The sequence below is a fragment of the Branchiostoma belcheri genome, unplaced genomic scaffold (assembly GCF_001625305.1).
Source record: "Branchiostoma belcheri isolate BF01 breed outbred unplaced genomic scaffold, Haploidv18h27 scaffold45, whole genome shotgun sequence".
NCBI lineage: Eukaryota > Metazoa > Chordata > Leptocardii > Amphioxiformes > Branchiostomatidae > Branchiostoma > Branchiostoma belcheri.
The window spans coordinates 2,274,661-2,301,918 of record NW_017804076.1 but is presented as its reverse complement, the minus strand read 5'-3'; the positions used below and the strand labels follow the sequence as shown (position 1 = coordinate 2,301,918).

Here is a 27,258-nt window from a genome sequence, read left to right as displayed (position 1 = left end):
GAGAACAGCCGTACAAAGTTGACCTTGCATACCCCAAATATTAGATTAGCCATTTTCGGCCCCCCTCCCCAACCTCCCAACTTTCTTGAAAACTCTTTTAGTGTGTGATGGAAATCGTGTATCCTTTGTTCTTTTATATGGGGACCCGCTGGGGAAGGTGTCTGCCCATTTTTCTGCTCATTTTTTTCCAACAAATGGGCACAAAATCACCCCATATGTAGCCTGGTTTGTATTCATGAGTGAAGGGCTCTTTGATGGAGCTCAGCATGCCCAGCAAGCCGGTTCATGGCGCGGATGTCTTGTAGAGACGGTCTGCTCGCGCCATTCTCTCTCTCTGTGAACTGTGTTTGCTGACCCGTAACCCCGGAAGCGGAAGACCTGGCGCGGACGGAGCCACTATCGGTGGGGGGGTGATCTCTAATGGGCGAAATACCTGTGGCTCCCTGCTGTTGGTTTTCTAGGTGGTCCAATTCCAGCTGGAATTGCTCCAAGTCGTGAGTCACGTTTAGCAACTCCTGCTGCATCCATGAGAGTTGTGTCTTCCTATCCGTCGTGGGCCTCCTCTCCGCCGTAGGAAGGACGTTGTCTTTTCGTTCTGTGACGTCTGTCGGCGTGCTCTGAATGGGCGCCAAGTGCTGTGCTATGCGCTCTGTAGCATAATCCTGAAACCGCACCGGCGGGCGCACAGTCCTTCTTCCAGCGGCGTACATGCTGTCCTGAATGTCCCACTAAGCCGCCGCAGGGCTAGGACGGATTGTCGCGAAGCCGGGTGAGAGAAGAGGCGAAAAAAGGGGAAGGAGTTTGACCTTGCCGCGCTTTGCTTGCGTTCTCTCCTCCGAGCGGACGGAAGTGACGTCAGAGTCGTGGCGGAGGACTATGTCGCAATTCTCCGTGATTAGGCCTTTCAGCCCGATCACACCATGATGGAGCTCTGAGGGGACCGTAGGGAAAATTTCCCCAACCCCCTGCAACTTTACAATCTCCATGACAATACCCACTCAATGGGAAAAATGCAAAGGTCCTGTTTTAAAAAAAAAGATGATTTCGCAAGGAAATAAAAATAATACGCTGTCCTTGGTCCGATCGAAAGATTTAGTCCGAAGATGGACCATATCTCGAATCTCGTTCCGCTTTGCTGCTTGCGTAAAACAAGTTCCGAGCGAGTTTTTGGTAGCAGAACTTTCACCTAAGGCTGTTTTACAAACTACTTTACCGGTTACAAAACACTAAAATGGGACTGGAGTAGAGGGAAATGAACTGATGTGTATAGAAACAACGAAATTCCGCGTTTGAAAGAGGAATTCCGTCCCCCCAAAGTACTTAGAAAATAGCTTGGGCCTAAGTAAACTAACGGCGGTACTTACACATTTTCGGTGACTCGAAGGGGGTCCGACTCGCCCGCAGTTATCTGGTGCTGCGCCACGGAAAATCCGAAATAAGAGTTTCGACGGCCCTGTTTGACCAGAGGTATCCTCGTTTCATAGTTGAAGCCTAACGTCAGGGGTAAAATCCACAGAAACACGCAGAAAAGTGAGGGTAAAGTGGACCCCATCCTTCCCATGTTGGCCCGGCTGGCAAAAATAACTGGACTAATTTCCAACTCTCGTCAGACTCTCGCTAGCGGGACCCTAATCTCGCGAGACTTGGTGGCTTTCAGGCGGTGACCAAATGTTTATAAATATTCATATATCATCTCTTGATAAATAGGACAGATATTGTATTTATTTACGTTTTATTTGATACAAAAATATACGTAACATTTAAAGATCTTACTTACTGAGTACATACCAAGCTTTTTGTGTCTAAAAGTGGTGTTTTTAATGTTTTCCATTTGTAACGTTTGCCTACGGTGTTCCAGCTGATTCAGTATGGCGGAAGTGAGGTGACAGGAAAACTTGACGACAACACCTGAGGAAACTCTTGTATTTCTTGGTAACCTGAGGCGACACGCTTCCACAGGTGATGCGTCAACAACATTTGGTCGCTTAAGCTTCCGATAGCGTCATTTTTAATTCGTAACGTACGTACTTTACGTCCGTTTTTCGTTGTTTTGTAGGGGACCGGTGTTAGGTCTTCCACAAGCTGCTTATATAATTATATAAAATCAGCACCGACATGTCATTCCGTTTGTGCAAGAAGCTTCCTTGTAGAATCTTTGGTTTGTGCAAGGAGGTTAAATACAAGAATATCTTTGGTTTGTGTGGTACGTGCTTGTCCATGTTGCATTGTAAAAAAAAAATGAGGAAGCATTTCTGGCATTCAAACCCAAGACTTCCCTTTCTTTTGATAAACTTCAACAACACTTGTGCTGAATGATAGCCATTTAGACATGGCTGAATCATCATAAAGTTGACTGATTTGGTGCTGGCTATTTCAGGTGACCAACCATGCTGTCTGCTTTGTTAAAGGAGCATCAGGCTCGGCAACAACAGCACAGAGAACTGCAAGGTCAGTTCACAACTTCAGTGTAACTTATTCGGAAGACTTCTTTATTATTCAGTTATACACTTCTACACCTGGCTTTGTGTTTCCAAGATGTGTGTTAGCGTCAGCTCGTATGATAGTGTCAACTTATAAATGTTGCCATATCAATACACATGTACAATACAGTAGTAAAAGAAAGGGTAAACCATCGTCCATAGCATTGCTGTTGCTGCCAGGCTTATGGTTTAGCAGCGCCACCTTTTGGTAGGAGTAGAGAGTGCAGGACATAACAGCCTTCATTATGGGACCCTATAATCAATCAATCAACTTACAGTATAAGCCTGCTTGTTACAATAACATTGGTGTTTTTAAATGCCAATTCTATACTAGGTGAGCAAAAGATGATCACATAATTCTGGGATTATTCTACGAATTTTTTGCACATTAGTAACATTTGCAATTTAATTAGTCTTCTCCAGAAAGCTCAGGTGAAAGAGGTCAGATAGCTTATGGCTGCATTGTTTGACCTTGAGATGTATCTTACAGCTGCATTGTTTGACCTTGCAGAGAAAAGAAGAAAGGATACCATAGCAGCAGCCACAGCTGTAACACAAGCCTTGGGTGAAAATCTCAACTCTGGGTAAGTAGATATGTGAGGAAATCAACAAATCTGTGCTGATGTTGCTAGTATTGCATTCAACATGCCTTTTCAAAGGTTGATACTAATGATAGGGAATACACCATGTTGTATTCTACATGTATATATCTATCTGTTCCAGGGTTTCCCAGGCATATGTGAACCAGAAGAAGTTGGATGCAGAAGCTAAACAACTGCAGACACAAGCTGCTACATATGCCAAGAAGACTCTACAGTGGCTGGCTGTGGTCGAGGGTTTTAACCAAGCACTCAAGGTGCATTAACCATTTGTACATATAGGTGTTCCCAGGTGACAGACTAAGACATGCTGGTGAGGGTATAGTGAGATACAATTGTACAATGGTAGAACTACCGGTATTTAAGTTCAATTGTAATTGAAAGGAATTTGGGTGAAGCCCAGTCTTGTTGGTAAAGGTTGTAGCCTACAGTAAGTGCCCAACATGTCCCTGCTCAAATGATGCATTCTCACACTTGTGGCCTGTTGTAAGGATTTGTGTTTGATGGAAGGCATAGGACCCATAACTGTACCATGTATGTTGAACTACTTTTACTTTGTTCCGACAGGAAATAGGAGATGTGGAGAACTGGGCCCGCAGTATAGAGAGTGACATGAGAATAATCAGTACAGCTCTGGAATATGTATATAAAGGTATGAGGTCTTATTTTTCTCTGGCTTTCAGCCATACATAATTCTGATGTTCACTTTCTACTACCAGAACTTTGAACAACATAGTAGGAATTGAATTATGGACACTTGAGTATGAGTATAAAGCTAAATGCTTCTTGTGAGCTTTGATGATGTCTTACTGATGTTTTGATCTTTCTCCATTTCAGATGAAGCCTCCAAACCTCCTGGAATGTAGCTGTTACCACGTCATCAACAACAAACCCATGCCTTATTGCAGCAGAAATCTTGAAAAGTCACAATTGCATACAGTGCGTAAGTGTGTAATACTGATAGGTTAATTGTTCAAAAAGTCCTGCAATTTTTGTTGATACACTGTATACCAGTAAAATGATTTCAGAGGACTCAGAGTAGATGAAATGGTAACAACATTAAAAGGAGATATTAAAAAGAACAGCCTCCCTTTCTTTCATTTTTCTTCAAAGATAAACAATACATTAAGGTGAGGTATAAGTCTATAATTATAAAATGTGTGGGACATATGGAGACATACCAAACTGACATTGTCACATATGATGTCTTTGATGGTGACTTCATAACTTTTTATAGTTGTCAGAAATGAATAGATTAATGCCAAGATGAACATATTTACATCATGCACTTGTTGTCTTTTTAGAGGTTAACATGGTACCATTTTACATCAAGATATCATACTGAATAAAAACAAAATGGCTGACTATTGTTGATTTGTATGCATCTATGAAATGAACTACAGTAGATATACATGTACATGTATATAAAAACAAGACAGACACTGTAACTATAGTTTAAATGTTTATACCAAGTCTTCTCTACCAAACAGACTTCTTCACTTTCTGTAGAAATAATCACTTTAACATGAGGATGTGGAAGGGTTTTCATTGAATCCAGAGGGACTATATCATATCAACCCAAATTCTAATGCAAAACTTCACAGATCCCTAGTTCACCAAGCCAATAATTTCAAAGTCAAATGGAATGCATTAGTCTGAATCCATGTGAATGTTTTAGTAGAAACTGAGTTCTTAAGTATCCTTCCACATCCTCATGTACCTCTTATACGGACTTAGAGTCCCTGTCAGTCTTAGTTCTCACATAATCTTACACCACCAAGTTTTGAACTACAATGTATTTCCACTGGAAGCCTATACACAAACTAGCCTGGGTACCATCCTAGATAGTTTTGTACAAAGGGAGTACACAGAAAACTACTTACAAAGGCACCCAGGCTATACAGAAAGAAAAAAAAAAGAAATACTAGCTCTTATCCATTTACACAATGCACAGCAAAAGCATAAATACACGTACGAACAACACACATGAAGGCAATACTACATAAGCGGCCCATGTGTTACATCAATATTTACATTTACTGGGACTAATTTTTGTCCAGATCTTTCCACACTTGGGTATCTGTGAAAACAGTGATTCAAAAAAGTACATGTAGTTACATACAGTCATTCTCTGTGATGTTCTTTGCCAAAAAACAGGTCAATACTGTAAGTCATCCTTCCTCACATCTGTTGCAGTCCTTTCTGTGCATTCAAACAATCATTCTGTCCAAATTATGATGAAACATAACCAAGCCTATACAGGATGCAAAGACCACAACACTGTGTAATGAGTTCTTTTTCTTCATATACTCATTTCCTTTAGATATGATGGCTCTATACTTCACTCTAGGCCTTACAGTCCTGTTGCACATCTACATGTAGCCTAGATTATAATGTGCAAATGGTTTACGAGGATAAAAAATCAAGGAAAGGAACAAAATGACATCTGTTTGACAGTTCAAATCTTGCTAGAACCAACCAATAGAAAGGAATGGTATCTAAGGCCAAAGTTACAAAAGATGATGGCCCATGTAAATTTCCTATGTGCTCATTAACAGGACAAGAACATTAAAAAACTTCTTTGAACAAGAAAGATTCAAGACACCATGTAAAAAAAATGGTATTAAGATTAAAGTATTCCATGTTTGGCAGTCTTTCAAGGTACATGTACAACCTTTCCTAGAAGCAAGGAGTGAGGATATATCCTCACTTATAGTGAGGATATAACCTCCTTCCTGGAAGTAACTGACATTCCGTAGGTTCCTGCCTGCACGTCCCTGGAATATGCCATATAATATAGATATATACAACAGTTGGTGGCTCACAGGTTTAGCCTATCTAGGCTATGGTCTTTTACTCCAATGATGAGTAGAAGATGCAATACTGGAAGACAGGCTCCTTGACTTGTCCAAGTTGTGTCATGAAAAAATTTTTTCTGCCTAAAAAACATAGCTGAGCATCCAAAATAAACAGAAAAGCAAGTGTTTTACCTGTGTAGGAATCTGAATGCCAATGTTAAACACAATATTTCTACTTTATATACGTACATTCCTTTTGTATTTTGGTCCAATGGTTTTGCTCCGTTTTTAAACCCTTTCTTGACAATACTGACATCATACATCCAGTCATACACATCATACTGTATAAGAAATTCAAAATGTCCAAAATTTATCTGTGACACTGACACCACGAAAAACAAAGTAAAAGGAAAATAAAAACAGCACACTCAGAAACAATGAAATCATGGCTACTGGCTAGTGTTACGATTTTGCACACAAAGTCTATTGCAAACTCCCCTATCCAGTGTGTAACTGATGCAATATCATCACCATAACTGGAAGTACCAAACTGCAGGATCTCCAGTTTTACTTTAAATCTACATCACTCAGAAAGCTGCGACAATGCTGGTAATATTGTACATGTATTACACTTTATATTAAAGACCCATTTCTTTTCATTACAGCTGCGTAAGTCCATTGGAGGGAGCGCTGGCCAATATTTAGCACATATTTCCATCATAGATTCAATTCATTCTTCGTACTTTAAATCTGAATGGCATCAAACATGTACTAGTTTGAGATACCTCTTCCTACACACAAAAAGGGCTACCTAAGTAAAACAAAAATAAAAACAACAAAACAAAAATATTTCATAAATATCACTAAGCTCTAGTTCTATTTACAAGATCAGTAAGTTATAATTTCATTGCAAGCAACTTCAGAATTGCAAAATCCCTATGTTGAAAAAAAATCTAGTAGAACAGTGCTAGTTGTTGGTTATGATGGATATTTTACAATGTAACAAAAAAAGTCTGCATGGCAATCTATCCTAACATGGCATGTATTATAATGGCAACATAATGTTTCAACTGTTTTATATCTGGCAACCAGCAGCATCAAAATGTGGGCAGCATTACTAGTAGCAATATTCAAACAAAGAAAAAAAAACAACAAAATGCTATTCTGTTCTCTTATTAACATTTGAATCAAGTTATTACTGTACTTTCAAACTGTGATGTTTTTGAAAAGAAATCTAGTCATATAATACAGTACTTAGCCAGTGCATTGCCATAAAGCCCAGTGCTGGCAGTAGTAACACTTTTGTAAGTTTCAGCTTGGTGAAATTGCTACATGAACCTTACAGGAGCTAGAAAAACATGCAGACACCAGGAATACCTACAGACTGCAAACTGGACATACTGAATTAGCTGAAGTCTTGTCACCAAGTATATCTATGAAACTGGTTGGTATCTAATACAGTGAGAAGCTTGTGAGAGGATTTAAGGTAACACACTTTTTCACTGTTACATTAGAAATTTCCATAGGAAACAAACCTGTGGATGGCGTAGTATACAGTTTGCATATGTTGTTCTATTCACCACCTAGTGTTGTATTAGTAATTTAGTTGGAAAAGTGTAGTCAAGGAGGTGTATGTTCTACATGTAAAAATACATGTACTTGCAAATGGAGGGTAATCTGTAAGGAATAAGAACAAGAGTAAGTCTGCTGTGAGAATGAAAGACTGTTATAACTTACAGTAACAAAACTAAATCGTCTGGCTCCAATAAGATTAAGAAGTGGTTCAATATCTTCAGGGTCCAAAACATTCACTCTGCCAGCATTAGCAAAAGCTTGATTACAATTGAATCATTCAAAATATCTCTCAACAATGTAGAAGAACGATGTTTAAAACTAAGGAACAAGCTGGATGACTTGGTCTGCTGAGGGGTTGCACGTCTCAGCGCTTGCGTCGGCAGGTTTTCTTGTGCTCTGCGTGCCAGTGTTCCTGTTGACACTTGACGGAACAGTAGCTGGTGTTCCAGCAGCAGTGGTACATGGCCTCTGCCTCGCAGTTGTAACACTGGAAAAGAGCAGGAACAGGTCAACAGTGCCACCTAACAGCTATTTACAGTACTGCAGGATATTTCTGAATTAGGGAATAAGAAAAACTGTAGTAACACTGGTGTACAGATGAATGCTCTAAACTCATCTGAGTTTAATATACAGGGAAATAATTGAGGATGTTAACAACAGTAAAACTGACATTTACCAGGCTGTTTTCTAGTGAAGACTGGAAAAAAAGGAAAATAGCAAATTGCTTGAAAAATGACCTAATACCAAGCAGTATGTGACTCACCCACTGACGTCTCTTGACAAATGAGATCTCAGCCTTGTGTTCCTCCTCCATCTGTTTACGATCCGCTGTCTTGGACGTCTCGACTTCCTCCTTGGCTTTCTTGACGGCCTGTTCCACCTCAGACTTGTTACTCGCAGCTGCCTTGGCCAGGGCCTCTCGCTTGTCCTGCTCATGTTCAGTCTTCAGCTGCAGATGCAGGACAAGGGTTGGAGTTAGGGCAGGAAGAGGTCAGCAGTGCCCCCTGACAACTATTTACAGTACTGCAGGTATTTCTGTTTAGTTTCAGTTTCAATATTTTGTCTTGTCAGGCAGCTTTTGTTCAAGTCTTTCACACCTTACTAGAACTTACTAGTCCTTGTGATCAAAAGTTTTGCTTGGGTTGCTAATAATTTTGTTCCCCTTGTCTTGCAAGACCAAAAAGACAGAACTTGCAAAACCTATTTTTCGTTGAATCGAGTTTGTGCTTTGAACAAACAGAACTTATCTTGTCGCTGTGCTAGCCTGATGTTCCTCTTCCCCTACCTTATCTGTAAGGTCCTGTTGTATCTGTTCCTTCTCCTTCTTGTGGTTCTCCTCCATTCTCTCCTTGAAGTCTGAGAAGATCTTGTTGTATTTCTCGTGACAGTTACAGGCGGGTGCGTTGGACGTGGTCGTCTGGACGAACTTGGTCTTGGTGCTGGGAGCCTTCCCCTCCGCGGCCGACGCCCACTTCCGTGTCTGTGTGGCGACTGTGGAGACGGAGGCCTTCTGGGGTGTAGCCGGGGGCGTGGGCTGCAGCACCTCACCTGTGGAGCTCACCTGGTTCACTGCTTCAGCAAGCTCCTGACAAAATGAACATATTAACCTTTAGAAGACTGAAGAGTCACATTTGAAACACATGATGTGCAGAACGAATGACTTGTTTTGAATTTTAATTGTTGTTGAATTTTGATTATAATTCAGAGTAATTTTAGTGTAATTAAAAATTTTGATTTCACGATGTCCTTTTCCACTCCTTACCTGTTGGTCCCCGTTGGATGTGCTGGAGATGGGCTCCTCCGGTTCAGACACTTCATCCCCGCTGTCGTCTGCATCCTGCATGGTCTCCTCCTCCTCCTCCTCCTCATCCTCCCCCTCACTGTTGGAGGAGCCCTGCGACTCGGACGACACCGACAGGGGGTTGGTCTGGACGTGTTCTAGCCTGGCCTGGAGGGTAAAGGAGACTCATTGGTGATCCCGCTGCTGCCACCAGTGTAACAAGCAAAGGCGATGGCAAAATTACTGCCATGCAATGCCCCCTGTTGGTCACTTTGGGAACTGCAGCTAACACGATGTTGACACTTGACAGCCCTTCCTTAGACTCATTGGTAACCTCACTGCTGCCACCAGTGTAACAAGCAAAGGCGCTGGCAAAATTACTGTCAAGCAGTGCCTCCTGTTGGTCATTTTGGGAACTGCAGCTAAGACAATAACATTGCTTTGACAGCAGTGTGCAATTGTTTGTCTAGATGGGAAGGAGAACATTTCTTTCACAGAGTTTAAACACTGAAACCAGGGCAGCTTGTGCCCATAAAATAAGTAGAGGAGTGCATCCATATGTCTTTTGCCCACAATAAATTTGATATCATAACAGTTAGATTGACAGTTTCTGTACCTGGTGTTCCTGTACTTCATCATACGCTCGCTTCCAAGCCGCTGTTCGCTTCTTCTGCAGCTGCTGAATGTTGATGTCGATGGGCTTGATACAGTCCTCTGGGATCCAGGCTCTGTAAGAAATCAATAAAGCAATTCAGGCTAAAACAATCAAGTCTGTCAAAGTGCTTCAGTGCCTCAAACACTTTCTTTTTTTGATCACTGAGAGTAACAGAAATTGTTTTGCATTATACATTTGATCAATCCTGAATTTGAGAACATTGTAAATTTGTCATTTGCCCGAAACTTTGACCCGTCTTAATTTAAAGGCCCATGAATCTAAGGTACTTACAGTATTTGTAATAAAAACACCCGTAGTTGAAACAATTATGTCTCATTCGTGTTGTGAGTCAACCTTCTTCAAGGAGACCACCTGTGCAGGGTGACCGGTCCCCTGGGTGGTCACCTTGGGCAGGTTTGACTGTACACATCTAACTACCTGTCTGCCTTGTCTTTGTGGCAAGTCACCATTAATTAACAGTGAATATGAACCACAAATCCATACAATATTTGATATATCACCATTTCTCACCTCTGGTGAAGTCTTCCAAAGAACCTGACGTCTGATTGGCCGTCCTTGTCCTGTAGCACTTTAGCTGGCCACCAACCAAAGCCCTTCATCTTCGCCCACACAAGGGCATGGGGAGGGTCCTGAGGGGGAGGGGGGCACAAGGTCAACAAGATGTAGAGGTCATTTTTTTCTACCATTGATGTCGTAACATGAAAATAAGGCCATAATACTACACAACAGAGTGTAACTCTGCCAGCGGGTTGGCAACTTTTTAGCAAGAATGATTTGTCAGCAAGAAATGACTGTTTTGGCACATTTATGACTACACAAAGTTCTTAAGGTCATATTGAAGGGTGCCTGAGGACTTTTTGGAAATACTAGTATAGAAAAAAAACTCTATCTGACATGGTAGACTTTTTGGTCTATTTTTATAATCTATAACATTTTTTTTGCCAGGGCCACATTTTGACCGCGAAATTGAACGACAAAGTTCGCAATTTTTACGCGCCATCTACCATCCGGGCTCCCATATATGGAGTGCTCTTCCAAATATGGAGTGCTCTTCCAAATAATGTGCACACCCCCCGGCCCCTCTGAAGCGAAAGCACGAGTCCGCTGGGCCACTTGAAGCAAGGAATGTGAACTGTCACAGTGTGTGTGAGCTTCCCTTTTCCATTGGGAAAGGAAAAGACAATTTTCCTGATACTTAGAGCGTTTGTAAATACAGTACATCATGTTATTTGTAGACCGCTAAGTAACCAAGTAACTGCAAAGAATTTACGAAAACCTGCCATGCCGGCGGAACACATATAATTTCAACTGGAAATATACCACAGAAATCACCAAGAAAAAGGCATGGATTACGCCAACAACTTCCTATGAAAAAACATTTGACTGCCAAAAGGAACGTTTGAGTTTGTTTCGACTGCAAAATGTTTGTAAATATACTACCGGTAGTAACTGTTATATGCAGTTGTAGGAAGAAGATACTAGTACTTGAACAAACATGACATAAGAACTGATTTCCAATCTGCAACGTTCTTTTTTTTATTCAAAGAAATACAATACAAACAAACTTCAAGCTATCTTAGAGCGGAATGCATACACAATCTTACTGTAACGACGAACATATCTTTACGGTTTACAGCGGTGGCAGCTTATAACGGATCGTCCATATTTGCAGATAAAACTCCGTACGTAAAAAAAATCATATACAGTCAAACCTGTCTATAGTGGTCACTCAAGGGACTGGCCAAAATTGACCACTATGGCCAGGTGACCACTATAGAGAAATGGCGGTTAGTTGCCCCCGCACCCCCCCCCCCCAAGTGACACATGCTTTCAGTACCATTGAACAAAGATGTATTTATGTCTTTATTCTCAAACATATGAAAACATTCATTGCACAGGTAAGTCTCTTTTCAAATGTAACATTACATGTTATAATACAATTGTTGTTCTTTTGCTTTAGTTGTGGGCTTGAAAAAAATTATGTATCAAAACTGCATGCACTCGACATGATACTCAGTTGATCTACTGAAACCTTCCCACTAAAATATACAAAATCACTGGTTGCCATTTACTGTTCTTGTGTACGTGTAACATCGATGTTACCTACAGAAAACTTGAAAGCGAATCAAGCAACAAAGTTTCTGTCGACTCCAAGCCATGTTTCTTCCGACTGCAAACTCCTTTAATCTAAGCTCCTTCGACCGATAATTCCTTCTCACTCGCTGTCAGTTGAATCACATCCACCTTGTGGAATAAGTTCGACGTCTGTCTTTCCGCCTTTGCCATCGTTTCTCCGCAATCGCCACGTTACTAGTACCGTAAGTCGAAAAGTGGAAGAGAATGACATCGCCATGTTTTTGTTCTTTGGTGAGTGCTTCGCATGACCGACATCGCCACAACGAATTCCAACCATGTAAACAAGATTTTTTGTACCACAGATGCTGTCCATTTAGTTAACAGCAAAATAATTGTTCATCTGTTGCCGTTTATTTTCCGTTTTTGGTCATTTTTGAACATGAAAACGTAGCGAAAACTTTCCTTTGTTTACGGCTTGGGTTTCTTCCGGCGTGGGTTGTCTGCCTCTGCCATTATGCCAATGTGGTGGTCAACAAAAATAGTGCTCCTTTCAGGCTTACATATTTTGTAGAATATTCACTACAGACTTAAGTTTACGATGGAAATTAATTTTAATAATGTATTCCAAATATTTTTGTAATGTAATCACGCCATTTGATGCTATAAAATTAAATAAAAGTCGGTACATCTACCTCCAAACCAATGGAGTCTTCCGATGACCCCAATTGACCTTATTGTTGTTGCAGCCTGCGCCATTTTGAAAAATCACGAAACGCATTTTCTCAGCCCAAATTTCTTGAATTATGCCCGTGAAAAAGGGAAGTTGGCCACATATTTATGCTTTTCAAGGAATCCAAAAATCAAATATGGATATTCGTAAGTTTTTGTAAGGATGATTGCCGCAATCTTCGCCGAGTCCACTGAAAGCACCGCGGCACGCACGGCATGGTGTTTCAGATATCAAAGACGTCAACACGAGCGACCGCAAAAATTTCGTGTCAAAATCAAGTTTTCCTTTATTTCATACACATCTGGAGTCTAATTTCAGTTCACATTTTAATAATGTAGCGGCCACAAAATTATCACAAGGCTTGATTGAACGTCCTAACGGCCGTAGACCGAGGTCGGGTGGTGTTACGTACGTGGTGCTTAGCGGGTAACGGCCGGCCAGCCGTGACCGCTATCGGCGGTGTTGACAGCCGGCGGGACCGGAATGGGGTGACCGCTGACCGCGTTGAACAGTGACCGCTATATACGCGATTCTTAATGCTTACGTCAATGGGAAAAATTCAAGGGACCGGCAAAAACCGACCGCTATGGCCGGGTGACCGCAATGCCAAGGTGACCGCTAGTACAGGTTTGACTGTACTGTAAGCACACGTCTACTAGGACAACATTCAACAGAAATTCACATAATCAACAAAATTATATTCGCTAGTAATCTCATACCACGTACGGGCAGGCTTTTCTCCAGGGCTATCTACTCTTTCAGTCTTGTTGCCGCGTATGCCGCTGTTTCCGTGCCAAATCACACAACAAAGAACTTCGGGGGTAGGCATCAAAAACAAGTCCGTAACTCCACAAAACGCGGACGGTTTTTCTCCAGAAAGGTCTCAGAATAGTCCATGAAAGTCCACCTGCAAAACTACGTAGGGTATAGCCGTTTAAAAGATTGTCTAGCGGCCCAAATGTTGCCGCAAACCGCACAGCGTCCTTCGCGTCATCCACGTCGTCGTCCGCCATTTTGGTTTGGTCACGTGACTCCCCCACGCTTAAAGAATGGGGATGCTTGGGCTGTTCTTTTTACTGTTCGTATCCCCGGCCTGTTTTTCTAAATCGCGGCTCAGTATGGTAAATACAGCGTGCTGAAGGGTCAATGACCCGCATTTTACCGGAAGTTATCGGGGCCTTTGGAATGCGGACCAGAACCTGGCGATTTCGGCTCTTTTTGGCTCCAAAATGGACATTTATGTAACCCATACAGCATATACAGCATTTTTAGATCAAAACTGTGGCAAAACTGCTAATGAAAAGGGACCAAAAATTGTTTTCTTTTAAACATAAGCTTCTAAACTAAAAACGTACGTCAGGCCGACACGCTGCGCCGCTTTATGTGCTGGGGAGGGCCGCTGGCGTATGGCACTGTTAAAATTTACGAAAAAATTCATTAAAAATCAACATTTAAAGATAGAAAAAAATCCTGACGTACGTTTTTTGCTATTACTATAGTGCGCCTCTCTACAAAATATGGTCAATGAAAACCAAAGCACTGGCCAGGAAAATTGATTTTTCTAAAAAGGGGGCGTGGCTCATAACTCCAGATTACGTCATCGTGACGTCATAAAAATTTGCATAAATTATTGTCTTGCAATAAGGTACTTATATGAAAAAATTCAATGACCAAAAGTAATTCTAACTACTATTTTTAAGATATCCCCAAAGTCCTCAGGCACCATTGAACACTACCTTAAATGTCCACTTACACAAGGTCTGATGAACCAGTCCTTCAGGTTTCTGGAGTTGGACATCATGTAACAGTCCTTACACAGTTGGATCTCTCGCAGCTGTGGGAACAATAAGCAAGGTAAAAAATAAAAATAAGCAAGAAGCAGGGCTTTTACAGAGGCAAATCATGAGGCTGAGAGTGCTTATTGCTGGTCCTTTGGATCTTTTTATATTTTTACCGATTTAAGATTTTTGTTGATTTTGTCCATCAAGGCTTAAGGGTGACGGATTGATTTTAAAATTCTTCTGTCACAATGCCATAAAGTTCTGGCAAGAAGATAACAACTTTTAGTCTAATTCTTTCATTATCATTTCACCAGGCATCGCTAGTACACATCAATTTAAATGAGAAAACGAGTTACAATACCCTGATCTACATAATGAATTGTAAGTTGAAATTTTTATGTAAATTTCTCATTATATAGGTGCTAATCAATAAAATAATCATGGTAATTAAAACTAGTGAAATGTTTAACTCACGTCATGTCTGCAGTCAGCCAGCACTACTCTGGCCAGCTCTGTAAACTCACTCTCTTCTCCGTAGTAGATCAGGTTATTGTGGAGGATCTGTCGAGTCGCTGCCTCAAACTCCTCCGGACACTTGAACTTGCACTCCTCGGCCCTCTGTAAGAGGAGTTTTAGCTTTTAGTTAGATGTTCTACTTCAAAGTTCAGTAATCATTAGCAGAAACTTACCAAGCCTCCTTGACAGGCTCTATAGCTGAGGGATATGAAGTAATGCGTTTTTTTGGGGGGAGAAGGGCTTTTAGAATTCAAGCACTGTTTCTCTTAGGGCTATTCACTTCTTTAGTACCCAATTTCTTCTACTGGCCCCAGTCATAGAGCCTACCAAGGAGGCAAAAGTTACCTAAGATAGGGAGTTGACAATGAATTCATAGCAACGAAGTGCGCTGCTATCTAACCTTTAGCACACTTCTAACCTTTAGCTGCTATCTAACCTTTAGCCATTTGGTTATCAGTTCTCTACTTGGTACAGGTTAGCAGGTAGAAGTTTAAAGTTAGTATCTATCATAGAGTTGCACACAATGAACACTAACGTACAAAGAAAAAATTGTTACATGGCTCTATTGGGAATTTTTTAAAGATATGAGACAAGTCGGTTGGAACAGTTAACTTGTTACCTGTTGCATGATGGACAGGTCCATGTGTGTGTGGACCAGGCGAGGGAAGTTTGGGTGGTCCTGCAGACTGACTTTTCTGGACAGCTCACGGGATTGCTGGGGAAAGGAGAGGAAGACCTATCAATCTCTCCTGCACAACACAAAGTATCTTTCTGACTCTTACATTAGATTTCCAATCTCACTTGCCAAAAGCTAAGGCATGTGCATTTGAAAGTTTATGTGCTTGCTTTCTCTTATTACTGTAGATTATTGAGTCTTTCTTCTTTTGATTACTAAGAAAGATAGTAGACTTTCATTTTTTTTTACCTTTTCTTTCATTCTGTAGACCACAAACACGAGCATCCTGTTCAACTCCTTCTTCTTGATGGGCTGGGTCTTACGCTGCATTGCCTGCAACAGAACAAACAACTTGTTCAGTTTCATTCCCCAAAACCTTAGTGTATTACAAAAGCCAATAACATAAAATTGGATCTACTTTTTGTTCGAAAGATTTAGAACTTCTGTGCAGGTTCGTCAAAGTTATAATGTTCAAGTTTATTGCCAAACAATTGTAACCTCCTGTAGGGTTGTAGCCAGCATCCGTCTTTCTGTCATTTCACAGAATTTTGCCACTCATGACAGACATGCAAAAGACATAATGTATAATAAAAATGAGTTGATGACTTTATGTATATTACATGTATTATTATATGATCTACTTTGCATACCTGACAGACAGGACAGTACCACTGGGTAGCAGAGTCGCGAGGTTTACATTCCTCAGGCAGACACTTGCTGTGGTAGACCCGCTGACACCCGCTACACAGGACAACCTCCCCCGGCTGGTGGCACTCAAAACAGTACCAGTCATGGTCCTCTCCCTCCTGCAACAATAACAGCACTTCTCAATAACATACAGTACTACCGTACGGTACATGCACTGCTACATAGTTAGTAGTTAGTGTCGGTCTCTTATAATTAGCAGTTCTGTTAGAATTAGAGAACAGTATTTATAGATACAAGCAGTACTATACATTCTTATATACCTACGAGGAAACAACAGGAAGCTTAGATGCAGGGCTCGAAATAATGGGTGCACATACACCTTAGTGAAGGTAAAATTGGAGCTGTGCAGGTATATGTATTTCAGATGTCTACATATTGTACCTGCAACTAAGGTGCACTGGTTCATGTGCTGGTTTATTATACTATACAAATGTTGGTGTATGTGACTTCTTATTTGCTGCATTCATTGTCACCATTAGGCATCTATAAAATGTAGAAAGCAAACAATGGCAGTGGTTCCTGAACAGTTTTTAGTATGATCCATACTTTTCATAGTCTGAGTGGTGCAGGTAAAATTTGTCTGGTGCAGGTAAGTTGCAATGTTACAGAAAAAAGGATTTCGAGCCCTGTTAAATGACATCAGTTTTGAGCGATTATAGGTATGTATACCTTAGTTTTTGTAGTAATATAGTAATAAGAGAATTGTAGTATGCACAGCATAGGATCACCGCATGCTTAAGTTGAATTAATACAGATATATGCATGGAACACAACTGCAGAAGCTACATGTATACATGTTTCTTTTTATCCGTAAATTTCCAATTTTCTCTGTTTGTACTACCATAATATTTATCAACTGTCTATAAAAAGGTTCAGTTTCCTTCCTTACAACCTGTGTAGCAGCTAGATGACATGGGTACATAATTGAGGACAGAAAAGTTCATGACAACGTGGTAGGCCAGGGCTCGAAATACAGGGTGCATATGCACTTAGTAAAGGTAAAATTGGAGCTGTGCAGGTATTTCTGATGTCTACCTGCACAACTAGCACTTGTCCATGTACTGGGTTTATACCTGCTGTATGTTGGTATAAAAATAATGGCAATGGTTTCTGAACATTTTTAAGTATGATCCATACTTCTCAAAGTCTGAGTGGTGCAGGTAAAACTTGTCTGGTACAGTTTATTTTCAACATTGCCTGCACCAGTACAGGTATGCAGAAAAATGTATTTCGAGCCCTGCAGGTATTAGCTCAAAGATGAAGTCAACAAAATACAGTAACAGATGAAGAGTTAAAGTACACATTCTCTGTATTCATGAATCATGTAGCAATAATCATGTATCAAAATCATACCTTCAATGGCAATGAAAAGCATGATGACTTGAAAGACTTTGATAAAAAAAAAACACAAAAACATTCTTTAACAATCTTCAAACAAAGAAATCCTCACCACAATCTAACAAGTGTTACAAACTACATTTGTATATTTTAAGTGTTTTGTTGATTTGCATTTCTAACAGATATCTCAGACTCAACTTCAACCGAACAGATTTTTTAACACCATGTTATACCACAATCTTAAAACGTCTGTCAAAGCTCCATAAAATCTTATCCAACAGTCACCTTCCTCGGCGTCATACTAGACTCGTGATGCATGCATCAGTTAAAAATCCATAACACCAACCATCAAAAACCAAAATTCTAAGTGATAATAACAACCACATAACCAGAATTAGTGTGGGCAGGTTAGTTGAAAATATGATGAGTGATATGATATGAACAGAACCCACAGGCATCTTTTAGAAAGTGGTAACTAATAGTATTTTCCTAGAGATCTTACTTTTCCCCACAAAAGTTGAACAGAATGCTCCAATACATGGGGTGAGCTGAATTGTCTGATACCAGTTCAGAGAAAGAAAAAAATTCCTTCGACTGAGATATTCTGGAGTGGTCATCATCTTTTCTTTTTTTCCATCTTCCTTCCTTCTTTCTCTCTCCTTCTCTCTTCCTTTCTTGTATGTCTTTGTCTTTTCTGCTTTATTAATTTTTCCATCTTTCTTCTATTCATTCATTCATTCTTTTCATCTTTTCTTTTCTTTTTCTTTATTTTTTCAATGTTTTTCTTCTCTTTAGTATAATCAAAGGTAAAATATACCAGTTCAACCACAAGTTTTTTCATACACTGGTATCAGACAATGGTACCCATGAGTGAAACTGTGTTCCAGTGAACATGTGAGATAACTACAGTTGTGGAACTGTGACACTTACTGTGTGATCTGTGCCTCCTGGATCCAGAGGCACTATCTACAGCAAGGCAGACACAGCATTAATAAATCCCACACAGCAAGAAAACAGACTCCTCCTATATGAACACTACCCTCTCGTTGAGTCAAGTTTTTTTTTGCAAGATCTTGAGATGCTGTAATTTCTTGACAGGCATTTCGGATGACTTAGTATGGGAAGAGAATCAACATGCGAAATACCTTAAGTTCAATTATTGTTATCCAAGCCAATCTACATCAAGTCTTTTGAAAAAGTTGTATGTTCATTGTCTTGCACAAAAAGTTGTCACTGAAGTATACATGTAGACAAAATGAGCAACATTATTTGAACTGCCAGAGGACCAATGGCATAGAGTGGCTTTATCATTAATATTAATCATGATAAATCGCTGGTTCAAAAGAAGGGAATTTTAAGTAGCTCTTCCAACAAGAGGGTAGTCATTATACACAAAACATATCTATGGCTTAAAGGATTGAAAAATCAACTACTGTATGTGCTAAAAACTTGTCCCATGCACAGAGCATCTATCAAAAATGGACATGCAAGCGCAAAGCACTTCTTTTTAGACAAGAAATATAATTTGTATCTATGACAATCATCCGCAATGATGTAGCTCATACATTTTTTAAGATATCACTAAATATTGAATGAGAGCTAGCATTTTTCCCGCTAAGTAGAATGTCGACTTTGTGTCTAGCATGTTTCAGGGAAAATGTCTGGAAGAATTTCAACATGAATTTTAAACCCTGTATACGTACATCACAAAGTCATATAAGTCTAGTTACATGTTGTGTTACTACAGTTAGGATTGCTAATTCAAAAGGGAGCTTAGAAATGGGGGCAGAAATCCAAAAAGTTTTTGCCACTTTTATATTTTATACCATACATTTACAAATGCAACCAGTTTATAGCCAATGTTTTCATGTATTTCAAGGAATTTACATAATCTGACTATATAACTCAACCGATTTCAAATAAAAACTGACTAGTGTGTAAGGATATTAACATCTTGGGAGGGCAATGGACTATTCAATCATAGCTCAAAGCTTGCAGCTCTAATTTTCTCCATACTATACAACAGTACTATGGAACAATCATTGACCACTTGTATGTTATCCAACAGGATTTTTGACATCATATATCATTGAGAGTGATCCCAGGTATACTTAACTTGAAATAACTATGAGCTGAAACAATGACTTTGAGCAGAAGGAAAGAGAGTTGGATGGAATGTCCAGATGTCACATCAGGGTTTCGGCCAACAGGCAAGGCAGAATCAAGGTCAAATCCATGAATAATTCATCAGTGGTGCAAGAAAGCTGGTATAGAAAAGGGACTTGGCTTGAACCATACTCAACCTCAAGTCAGAAGATCACGATAACAGTCTAAGAATCCAAGAACTTATCACAACCTAAAATCATTAATTTTGTGTAGATCTATCCTGAGTTTAGATATACAAAAGTGATGATATTGGGTTGTGATGAAATCCAAAAGAAAGGTGAGAGATCCACTTTTTTCAAACTTCCCAAGGGAAAATATGATGTTTTAACACAATGCTTTAACACAATGTATTTACATACTGTAAATCACTCTATATTTGCGGCACTTTTACATTTGCGGTTTTCATGGTCACTTCTGAGTTTATTATTACTGTGAACAAATTATTCGCTGACTTTCTTTCTTTTGCACCTGCCACCACTGCGAACATATAGTTCTGCGAACTTGTTCATTTTTCTCTGATGGCGAAAGTTTGCTACCACGAATATGAAGTGATTTACAGTACACAAGCTCTATCAAGATCTCCAAATTTCCACAGCACACAGGCCAAACAAAGTAATAAAGCGAAGTAATAAAGAACACAAGCTTCCAATGAAGATAAGAAATGTACAGCTGGAGAAACCAAACTTCACACTAACAACATTCCTGGTGTGGTATGTGACAGTGATTTGTGGTATACTCAAAACAACTGTACAACCATGTGTGTGATAGCTTCTACTGCAGACTACAAGTTCAACTACAGATGTCACATTGCCTTTCACCTTCTTTGATAAACTACCTGTATATCCTGAAGGACAACAATGATATGCTGAAGGGGTTACCTCCAGCATATTTAGGGTGTGTCAATTTAGGGTGTGTCAACACACCCTAAATTGAAAGCACAACTTTAAGTTCAACTAAAGAAAAACAACATCAAACCTTGCTGTCATATTACAACTAAATAGCAAGGATTTGCTTCCGTCCAGAAAACTAGGAAAATGTTTTAGGCATCCTCCCTGTGGTTCCTTTATGGTTGATCCCCAATGACTGATCAGAAGCATTAATAGTAGACAACACTTATTCTGTTTCATTAGCATAAAATCACTTCACTAACTTTCCATTAGGCTCCAACATTGGCATTTGTCCAAGAAGCAATCATTTTGCACACTGCAAACAGTTAAAATCAAGGGCAAACAGACAACCTCAACTGCAGATTTTCCCAAACGTATAAGTCCTCCATTGGATGGCATAGTATGCCCGTCTAGTTTCTAGATGCTAGGTGTGTTGAATCCTTTTTTTCTTGTTGTTTCTTGTTGCCTCATGTAATTATAATTCATGTCTACCCAGCAGAAATGAAAAACACAAACAAGTCGGCAAATAAATATGCACATTACAATTTCTATCAACTCTTGTTCCTCAGTGGTTGCTATAGCTGGTTAATCTGCCAAAATCTATTATCCCAAACTACATGCATATGTCTACACAATGGCACCAAACCTGTATGTAGTATAACTCCTCCTGTTGCTAGTTTCGCAATATTTAACAACATATAATCCAGTGTCATCATACTAAATCTACCTGTTTATTCTACCTGTTTTGTTGGATTCATGAATGTAACAATGACAAACTGTTATAACCGTATACTTGTTTGAGCATTCCCCTACTAGTACAGTAATTATTCTTCCCTATTGTAAGTTCCTTGCCTTGCTACTTACCGGATCGTCCCCGACCAGCCAGTACCCCTCCTGCTCCACCCCGGCCTTGGCGCCCTTGACCCCGAGGGTCACCGTCTCAATCACGAGCCCGTCCTTCACGGCGTGGCCCAGCTGTTTCACGGTCTCGCGGTTGGAGATCTCGTACTCGCGCCCCATGTACTTGGTGATGCGCTCGATGTTGGCGATCTGCTTCTGCTCGCGGATGTGGCCGATGGCGTTCCACAGCTGTTTGACCACCTGCGGGTCGGCCGACCTCCGCTTGACAGGACGTACCATGGTCCTACTGTCTCCTACAGGTCACCTAAGGGTGGGGACAAGGGTCATAGGTCAAAACAATGACATAACATTCTGGAATTTCTGATTTTTTTTCACGGTACCTTCTGTAACACAAACTTATCATTTTGTTAACAAATAATTCACCGACTTTCTTTTTTCTGCACCTGCCACCACCTTGAACACCTGCCACACCTGCCGACACCTTGGTTTCATGAAATACAGAACATTTAGATTTGCATGTGCAGGCAAACTTCACCTTTCCATATGATACTATTCATTTCAGTTGTGTCTTTTGGCTTGTTAGAACCTACTAACAATCTGGAATACAACTACAAGACAAAGTCTACCTGGTTCAAAAGAATTGATACAGACCTCAGTTTGGTAGATAAACTTACTCCAGGTACTGGATTATCAACTCATACCAGCTGGTCTTAAAAATAAGACAATAATTGTTACTTCCGCTTCACCTTTCAAAGCAAATATTTCTGTAATCCCAGATGACGTGGTCTTCTAACAGACAGTACGCTACAAAAGGTGTAGTCATTATGCAAAGGACAGCTGGAGTGATGACAACATGTACATATCATTTACAGAAAATCATGGTTGGAATATCTATTGTACTACTGGCTGGGACCATACACAATGGGAAGATGCCAGCTGGGTGACAAAGATCTTACACTTTTACAGTCATGACAGCGTTCACCAAAAAAAACTGACAGGGATTTGATACCATCTCGTTAAAGATAAAAAATAAAGTCACCAAATGTGGTAAAACTGGATTTTCGAAGCCAATTTTTTTTGTCATTCTTACAGTGTAGGACAGTAAATTTAATCAATCCTGTCCCATTGCATACTGACATCTGTGTGGTAAACATGCAATGTCATTGACGGAAAACGGTTGTTTGTTTTGTATCATAGGCTGGTTCTAGCTATTTCTGGGCAGTACCCAAAAAATAAAGAGTCAACTAACAATAGTAACATAGCTTGTTTTGGGGCTATCACGTATCAGTATTTCAAACAGAGTATGACATGACCGCTGAAATGTGAATGTTCACATCAGACAGATTTTCTCATCTAGAATATCTTTTGTTTTGCCACCCTGAAATTGCGTAACAGTTGCTTTCTCCACCTTTCCTGCACGATTGTGAGTTGTTGATATTTTTACAGACCAGGCCACATGTGGCCCAACCTTTGTAACCCCTCAGCAGCATGAGTGCTTTATCCATGGAAGTATGTTACCATGGCACACAAATTGGAACCTGAATCATGCTAGCGGCTAATGACCCCAGCACAGATGGTATGGAAGTAGAGTACCCTAAACAGGAATGGGGTTTCAAACTTGGAGCACGGGCATGGCTTTTAACAACAGCTGGCACCAAACTGGACTTTTTTTAGAAGGTAAATAATTCTTGTAGTTCTTCTTTGTTGTTTTGGCATCATTTTGATGTTGTGTATTAATAGCATTCTAGATTAAGTCCTAATGTGGTTCATTCTAGATTTAGTCCTAAATACAAAAGGTTACCGGTAGGTCATCTGTACTAGTAGGTGTGTATCAGAACATCATAATATATATTGAGATTGTGCTACATTTAAGTATAATTAATTGTTCTAAAGGTTAGGGGTATTTTGCAGTAATTGCTTTGTTTCAATTAAGCTTATTGCCCTCAATGCTCTATAATCAGAATAGATGGAACAACTATAATGTCAAGGTCAATAGAATAGAGGGAAAAAACAGTATAAATTATAAACAGGTGCACAAATGTCTACAATAACTCAACAATCCTTCCCTACATTGAGGCAACAGTTAACCATTGATGTATCAATATATTGTACACTAAAATACAACCTACCCCTGTTACTAGTAGCCTTACAAAGCTGGATCATCTACATAATGTACAATATCTATATATATCAGACTTGTACCTATATAATATATTATACGTGTAGCATAAAAAACAAACATGATACTGTTTCATACACTATGATTGTAAAAAAAAGCATCCTGGTTTTGCTGTTAGTATCTGAAAACAGTGAAAGTACATCTGTGCATACAAAAACATACATGTTGCCCGTTGGCAAATCAAGAGGCCAAGGTTTACTCAAGTGTTCAATCTTCCATTTGGCAAGGCAGCAATGTAGCCTAAGGAGAGTTCTACCCTTGAAGTAGTCTTGAAGAATGTTGGCAGCCAGTACTTTTAACTTATAAAAACAAGAGAGGACCACAAGATTTGATTCAGATAACATACTTCAGAGTAAGCTCTTCTGGGGCTACCAGACTAAAGATTTAAAATGTTCTGTATCAGATTGATATGAAAAATATGATTATAGATTCAGAAAAAGAAACTGTAATGTATGGCTGCAATATATTTTATCAACACAGGTAATTTGTTCATCTTAATTCTGTATCTGATACCTTTATATAAAATATGACCTACAATATGTAGCCTACATGTAGGTAACAAAAGAACCACACCTGGGATATACCATTATGAGCCTGGGGGCATTTAATATCGAAATGTTTGACACTTTTTGTCTTCATTTCAATAATAATCAACATTAAAAGGATCCGTCAAAACAAGAGAAGCCAGTCTAAACCTGTTTTGGGCGATTCTTGTTTTGCCACAGACAAAATGTCTCGCAGCAAGAGGTGTAAGTGGTCAGTGGGAATGAAGTAAGAGGGCTTGAGCCCATTTGAGTATAGGTCAAGAGTTTTTGGTAAGTTCTTCAAAGCTTTAGATTAAAGTGTTTTTACTTTTTTTTTAGTACAGCATTTAAAATAAGTCAATGTTGTACTTTGAAAGGTTGTGTTCTGGCCTACTGTAATCAATAGATAATAAAGGATCAAACTGGCAAATGTAGTGTGGCATTCTATGAATGTACAAAGACTGAGGATCTGAAATGCAGTAGCGACAGTAGATCTAAAATTAGGCAACTGCTCTTGTTCTTAAGTTAAGTATTACAGTTACCATGTTTGCAAGCATAAATATTATCAAGCTCTTACATACCAAGATCTAACCTTTAGGCTTAAGTCTGGTATAATGTCATATTGGATTTCAGTGTTATCTTTTAGACTTATCTAGCCCTGAACTTTTCCCTACCGAATTAGTGATACTAAAGTTAGCAGCAAAACAAAGAAAGAGCCATCAACCGGTGGTGTGGAAGTAATTATGACAAAAACAACTGAACAATGGAATGGTGGTCCTCCAGGTAATTGACTATTGATTGGAACGTAAGCCTTTTGTTGATATCTTTTGAAACAAGGACTAGTACTCATTTAGGATTGATCACTCTAATGTTTACGTAGGCAGTTCCCATCAGGCAATAAAAATGGTAACTTTTTTTTAGATTTAAAATCACAACTTATCTATAAACTAGGAAGACATATTATTATTAGGAAAATAATTATAGTTTTTGTCTGGGGAAGGCCATAGCACACCACTTCTGAAGTGGTTAGAATTTGAAGATTTGAACCTTAGAAGGAACGTGGGTAGATAACAAACACTCCTTTGCCAGCTCGTTCTTTCCCTTTGAACTGCAATTAACCCTGTAATAGGCCTGTAATAGGCCTGTATTGTACAATTTAGAATGGATGCAATTGACAGTAGACAGGGCTTGAAATACTTTTTTCTGCAAACCTGTACTGGTGCAGGTAACATTGAAAATTACCTGCACCAGACAAGTTTTACCTGCACCACTCAGATTTTGAGAAGTATGGATCACCCTAAAAACTGTTCAGGGATCATTGCCATTATTTCTTTTATATGTCATAGGTGGCGACAGTCAATGGAGCAGATAAAAGTCCACGTACGCCTGCATTTGTATGTAAACACAGGACATGGACCAGTGCAGGTAGACATCAGAAATATCTTCTCAGCTCCAACTTTACCTGAACTAAGGTGCATATATGTACTCAGTATTTTGAGCCCCGGTAGAGAAAGACTGTTACAAGAGGGGAGGCTTGAGTAGGTGACATATCAGGAGTTAGCACATAATGCACAAAGACAACTGTCTGTGCCGCTACGTCAACATTGACATTCCTGACTCAGTGGCCAGTTCACAGATAATACATCAGCACCTGTCGGAGTCACAGAAAGGCACACGTGGTCTTCTGATAATCCCTAACACTCATGCTGGTGCCCAACTTGTGTCACAACTGGTAAGTTGACTCACTAAAGACACTAATACAGTAGTTACCAGACCCAAGATCCTGTTCACTATGTAACTGTTCTGTGTTTCATTGAGTTACTTAGGTCATGGAGGTAAAAAAGTTACCTCCATGCTTAGGTATATGAAGTCCAGTATATTTCTTTCCATATTGAAACAAATATGGTTCATAACCATATGTAAGAATATTTTAAATTAATTTTTATACTAAAAAAACATGTAAAGTACTAGTTGCTAAATTCTGTTGATAATTATTCCTTTAAAAATTAGTTTCTTCCTGAGGAAGTATCCAAGACACTTTTACAAATTCTACTGCAAGTAAAATATGTTCTGTTCTTCTGATTTTGATAACACCAAGCCATAAGACACAGACCCACAAAAATGATTAAACATTCTTACTATATCCGTTTTACAACCACAAGTCCTGCCAAAAGCCTTGTGGTGTGTATCCCACGGGAAAGCAAAATCAACAGTCTATGTCAGTCTACGGCGCACATTATACTTCAAGGACATCCCCACACACTGTATGTTTACGTTTGATCGGAGCGGCTGGCTTCATAATAATCTTAAAGCCCCGCCCTCTAGTTTCATTAAAATCACATTAAAATGACGCTCTAGAAATTCTACCAAAAACGTAGAGCGTCTTAGTTCATCTTTAAGTAATCGTATATTGGTCTGAGCGTGAGGAAGAAGCACATGGTTTCGGCTGAAACGTCTTCCGGTGGCCGTCTGACTTCCTTGGCGAGAGACGACGCGCTACGATCCCTGTTCCATGGCCATGTTGGTTCGAACAAAAACCGCTACCGGAAAACTCCGTTTCAAAACAGTCCCAGCGCCGGAACAACACCTAAGCGTGGTGAAACGTTCGTACTGAAGACTTACCGAAGATGGGAAGGTCTGTGTCGATCCACCAAAGAGGAAGTAAAGCCGGTAAAGGTTGGTAAAAGATTCCGCACCGAGTTAAAATTCCGGCCACAGCGTACACAGCCTCAGGAAAATACATTCGCGTGCCGTAACGTCACGGAAACACATGAACTGATGACGTAGGACGATACCAACGTGAGATACAGAAGTCACTTTAAGTTACACGTAATAAATATTCATTATGACATTGGAAGCATACATTTGCCACAAAACAAAAGATTCACTTTATATTATAATAAGTCAT

The 27,258-nt window shown here is 39.8% G+C and overlaps 2 protein-coding genes across 8 annotated transcripts; one reads left to right on the top strand and one right to left on the bottom strand.

The window, feature by feature from the left end:
• Positions 1–1,852: 1,852 nt before the first annotated feature.
• Positions 1,853–7,015, top strand: LOC109478756 (biogenesis of lysosome-related organelles complex 1 subunit 1-like). 4 transcript variants are annotated; one of them, XM_019780498.1, is made up of 6 exons: positions 1,853–1,959; positions 2,378–2,448; positions 2,992–3,064; positions 3,204–3,336; positions 3,647–3,731; positions 3,917–7,015. In XM_019780498.1, the coding sequence occupies exons 2-6, from the start codon at positions 2,388–2,390 to the stop codon at positions 3,943–3,945; spliced, it is 381 nt and encodes a 126-aa protein (XP_019636057.1). In that variant the 5' UTR covers positions 1,853–1,959; positions 2,378–2,387; the 3' UTR covers positions 3,946–7,015. The 4 variants fall into 4 exon arrangements, with proteins under 4 accessions (XP_019636057.1, XP_019636058.1, XP_019636060.1 ...); XM_019780499.1 differs by having other exon boundaries at positions 2,372–2,448; XM_019780501.1 differs by having other exon boundaries at positions 1,859–2,020.
• LOC109478754 (zinc finger MYND domain-containing protein 11-like) lies at positions 4,876–27,122 on the bottom strand. 4 transcript variants are annotated; one of them, XR_002140756.1, is made up of 15 exons: positions 26,973–27,122; positions 21,651–21,951; positions 18,664–18,699; positions 16,338–16,493; positions 15,937–16,020; positions 15,631–15,726; positions 14,970–15,113; positions 14,468–14,548; positions 10,419–10,537; positions 9,849–9,960; positions 9,215–9,400; positions 8,738–9,037; positions 8,216–8,401; positions 6,499–7,939; positions 4,876–6,390 (listed from the first exon to the last, which is right to left on the bottom strand). XR_002140756.1 is itself a non-coding variant. In XM_019780494.1 (14 exons), exons 2-14 carry the CDS (start codon positions 21,924–21,926, stop codon positions 7,817–7,819), a joined length of 1,899 nt encoding a protein of 632 aa, XP_019636053.1. In that variant the 5' UTR covers positions 21,927–21,951; positions 26,973–27,122; the 3' UTR covers positions 4,876–7,816. The 4 variants fall into 4 exon arrangements, 3 of the variants coding, with proteins under 3 accessions (XP_019636053.1, XP_019636054.1, XP_019636055.1); XM_019780494.1 differs by having other exon boundaries at positions 4,876–7,939; XM_019780495.1 differs by having other exon boundaries at positions 4,876–7,939; positions 27,047–27,121.
• Positions 27,123–27,258: the final 136 nt, after the last annotated feature.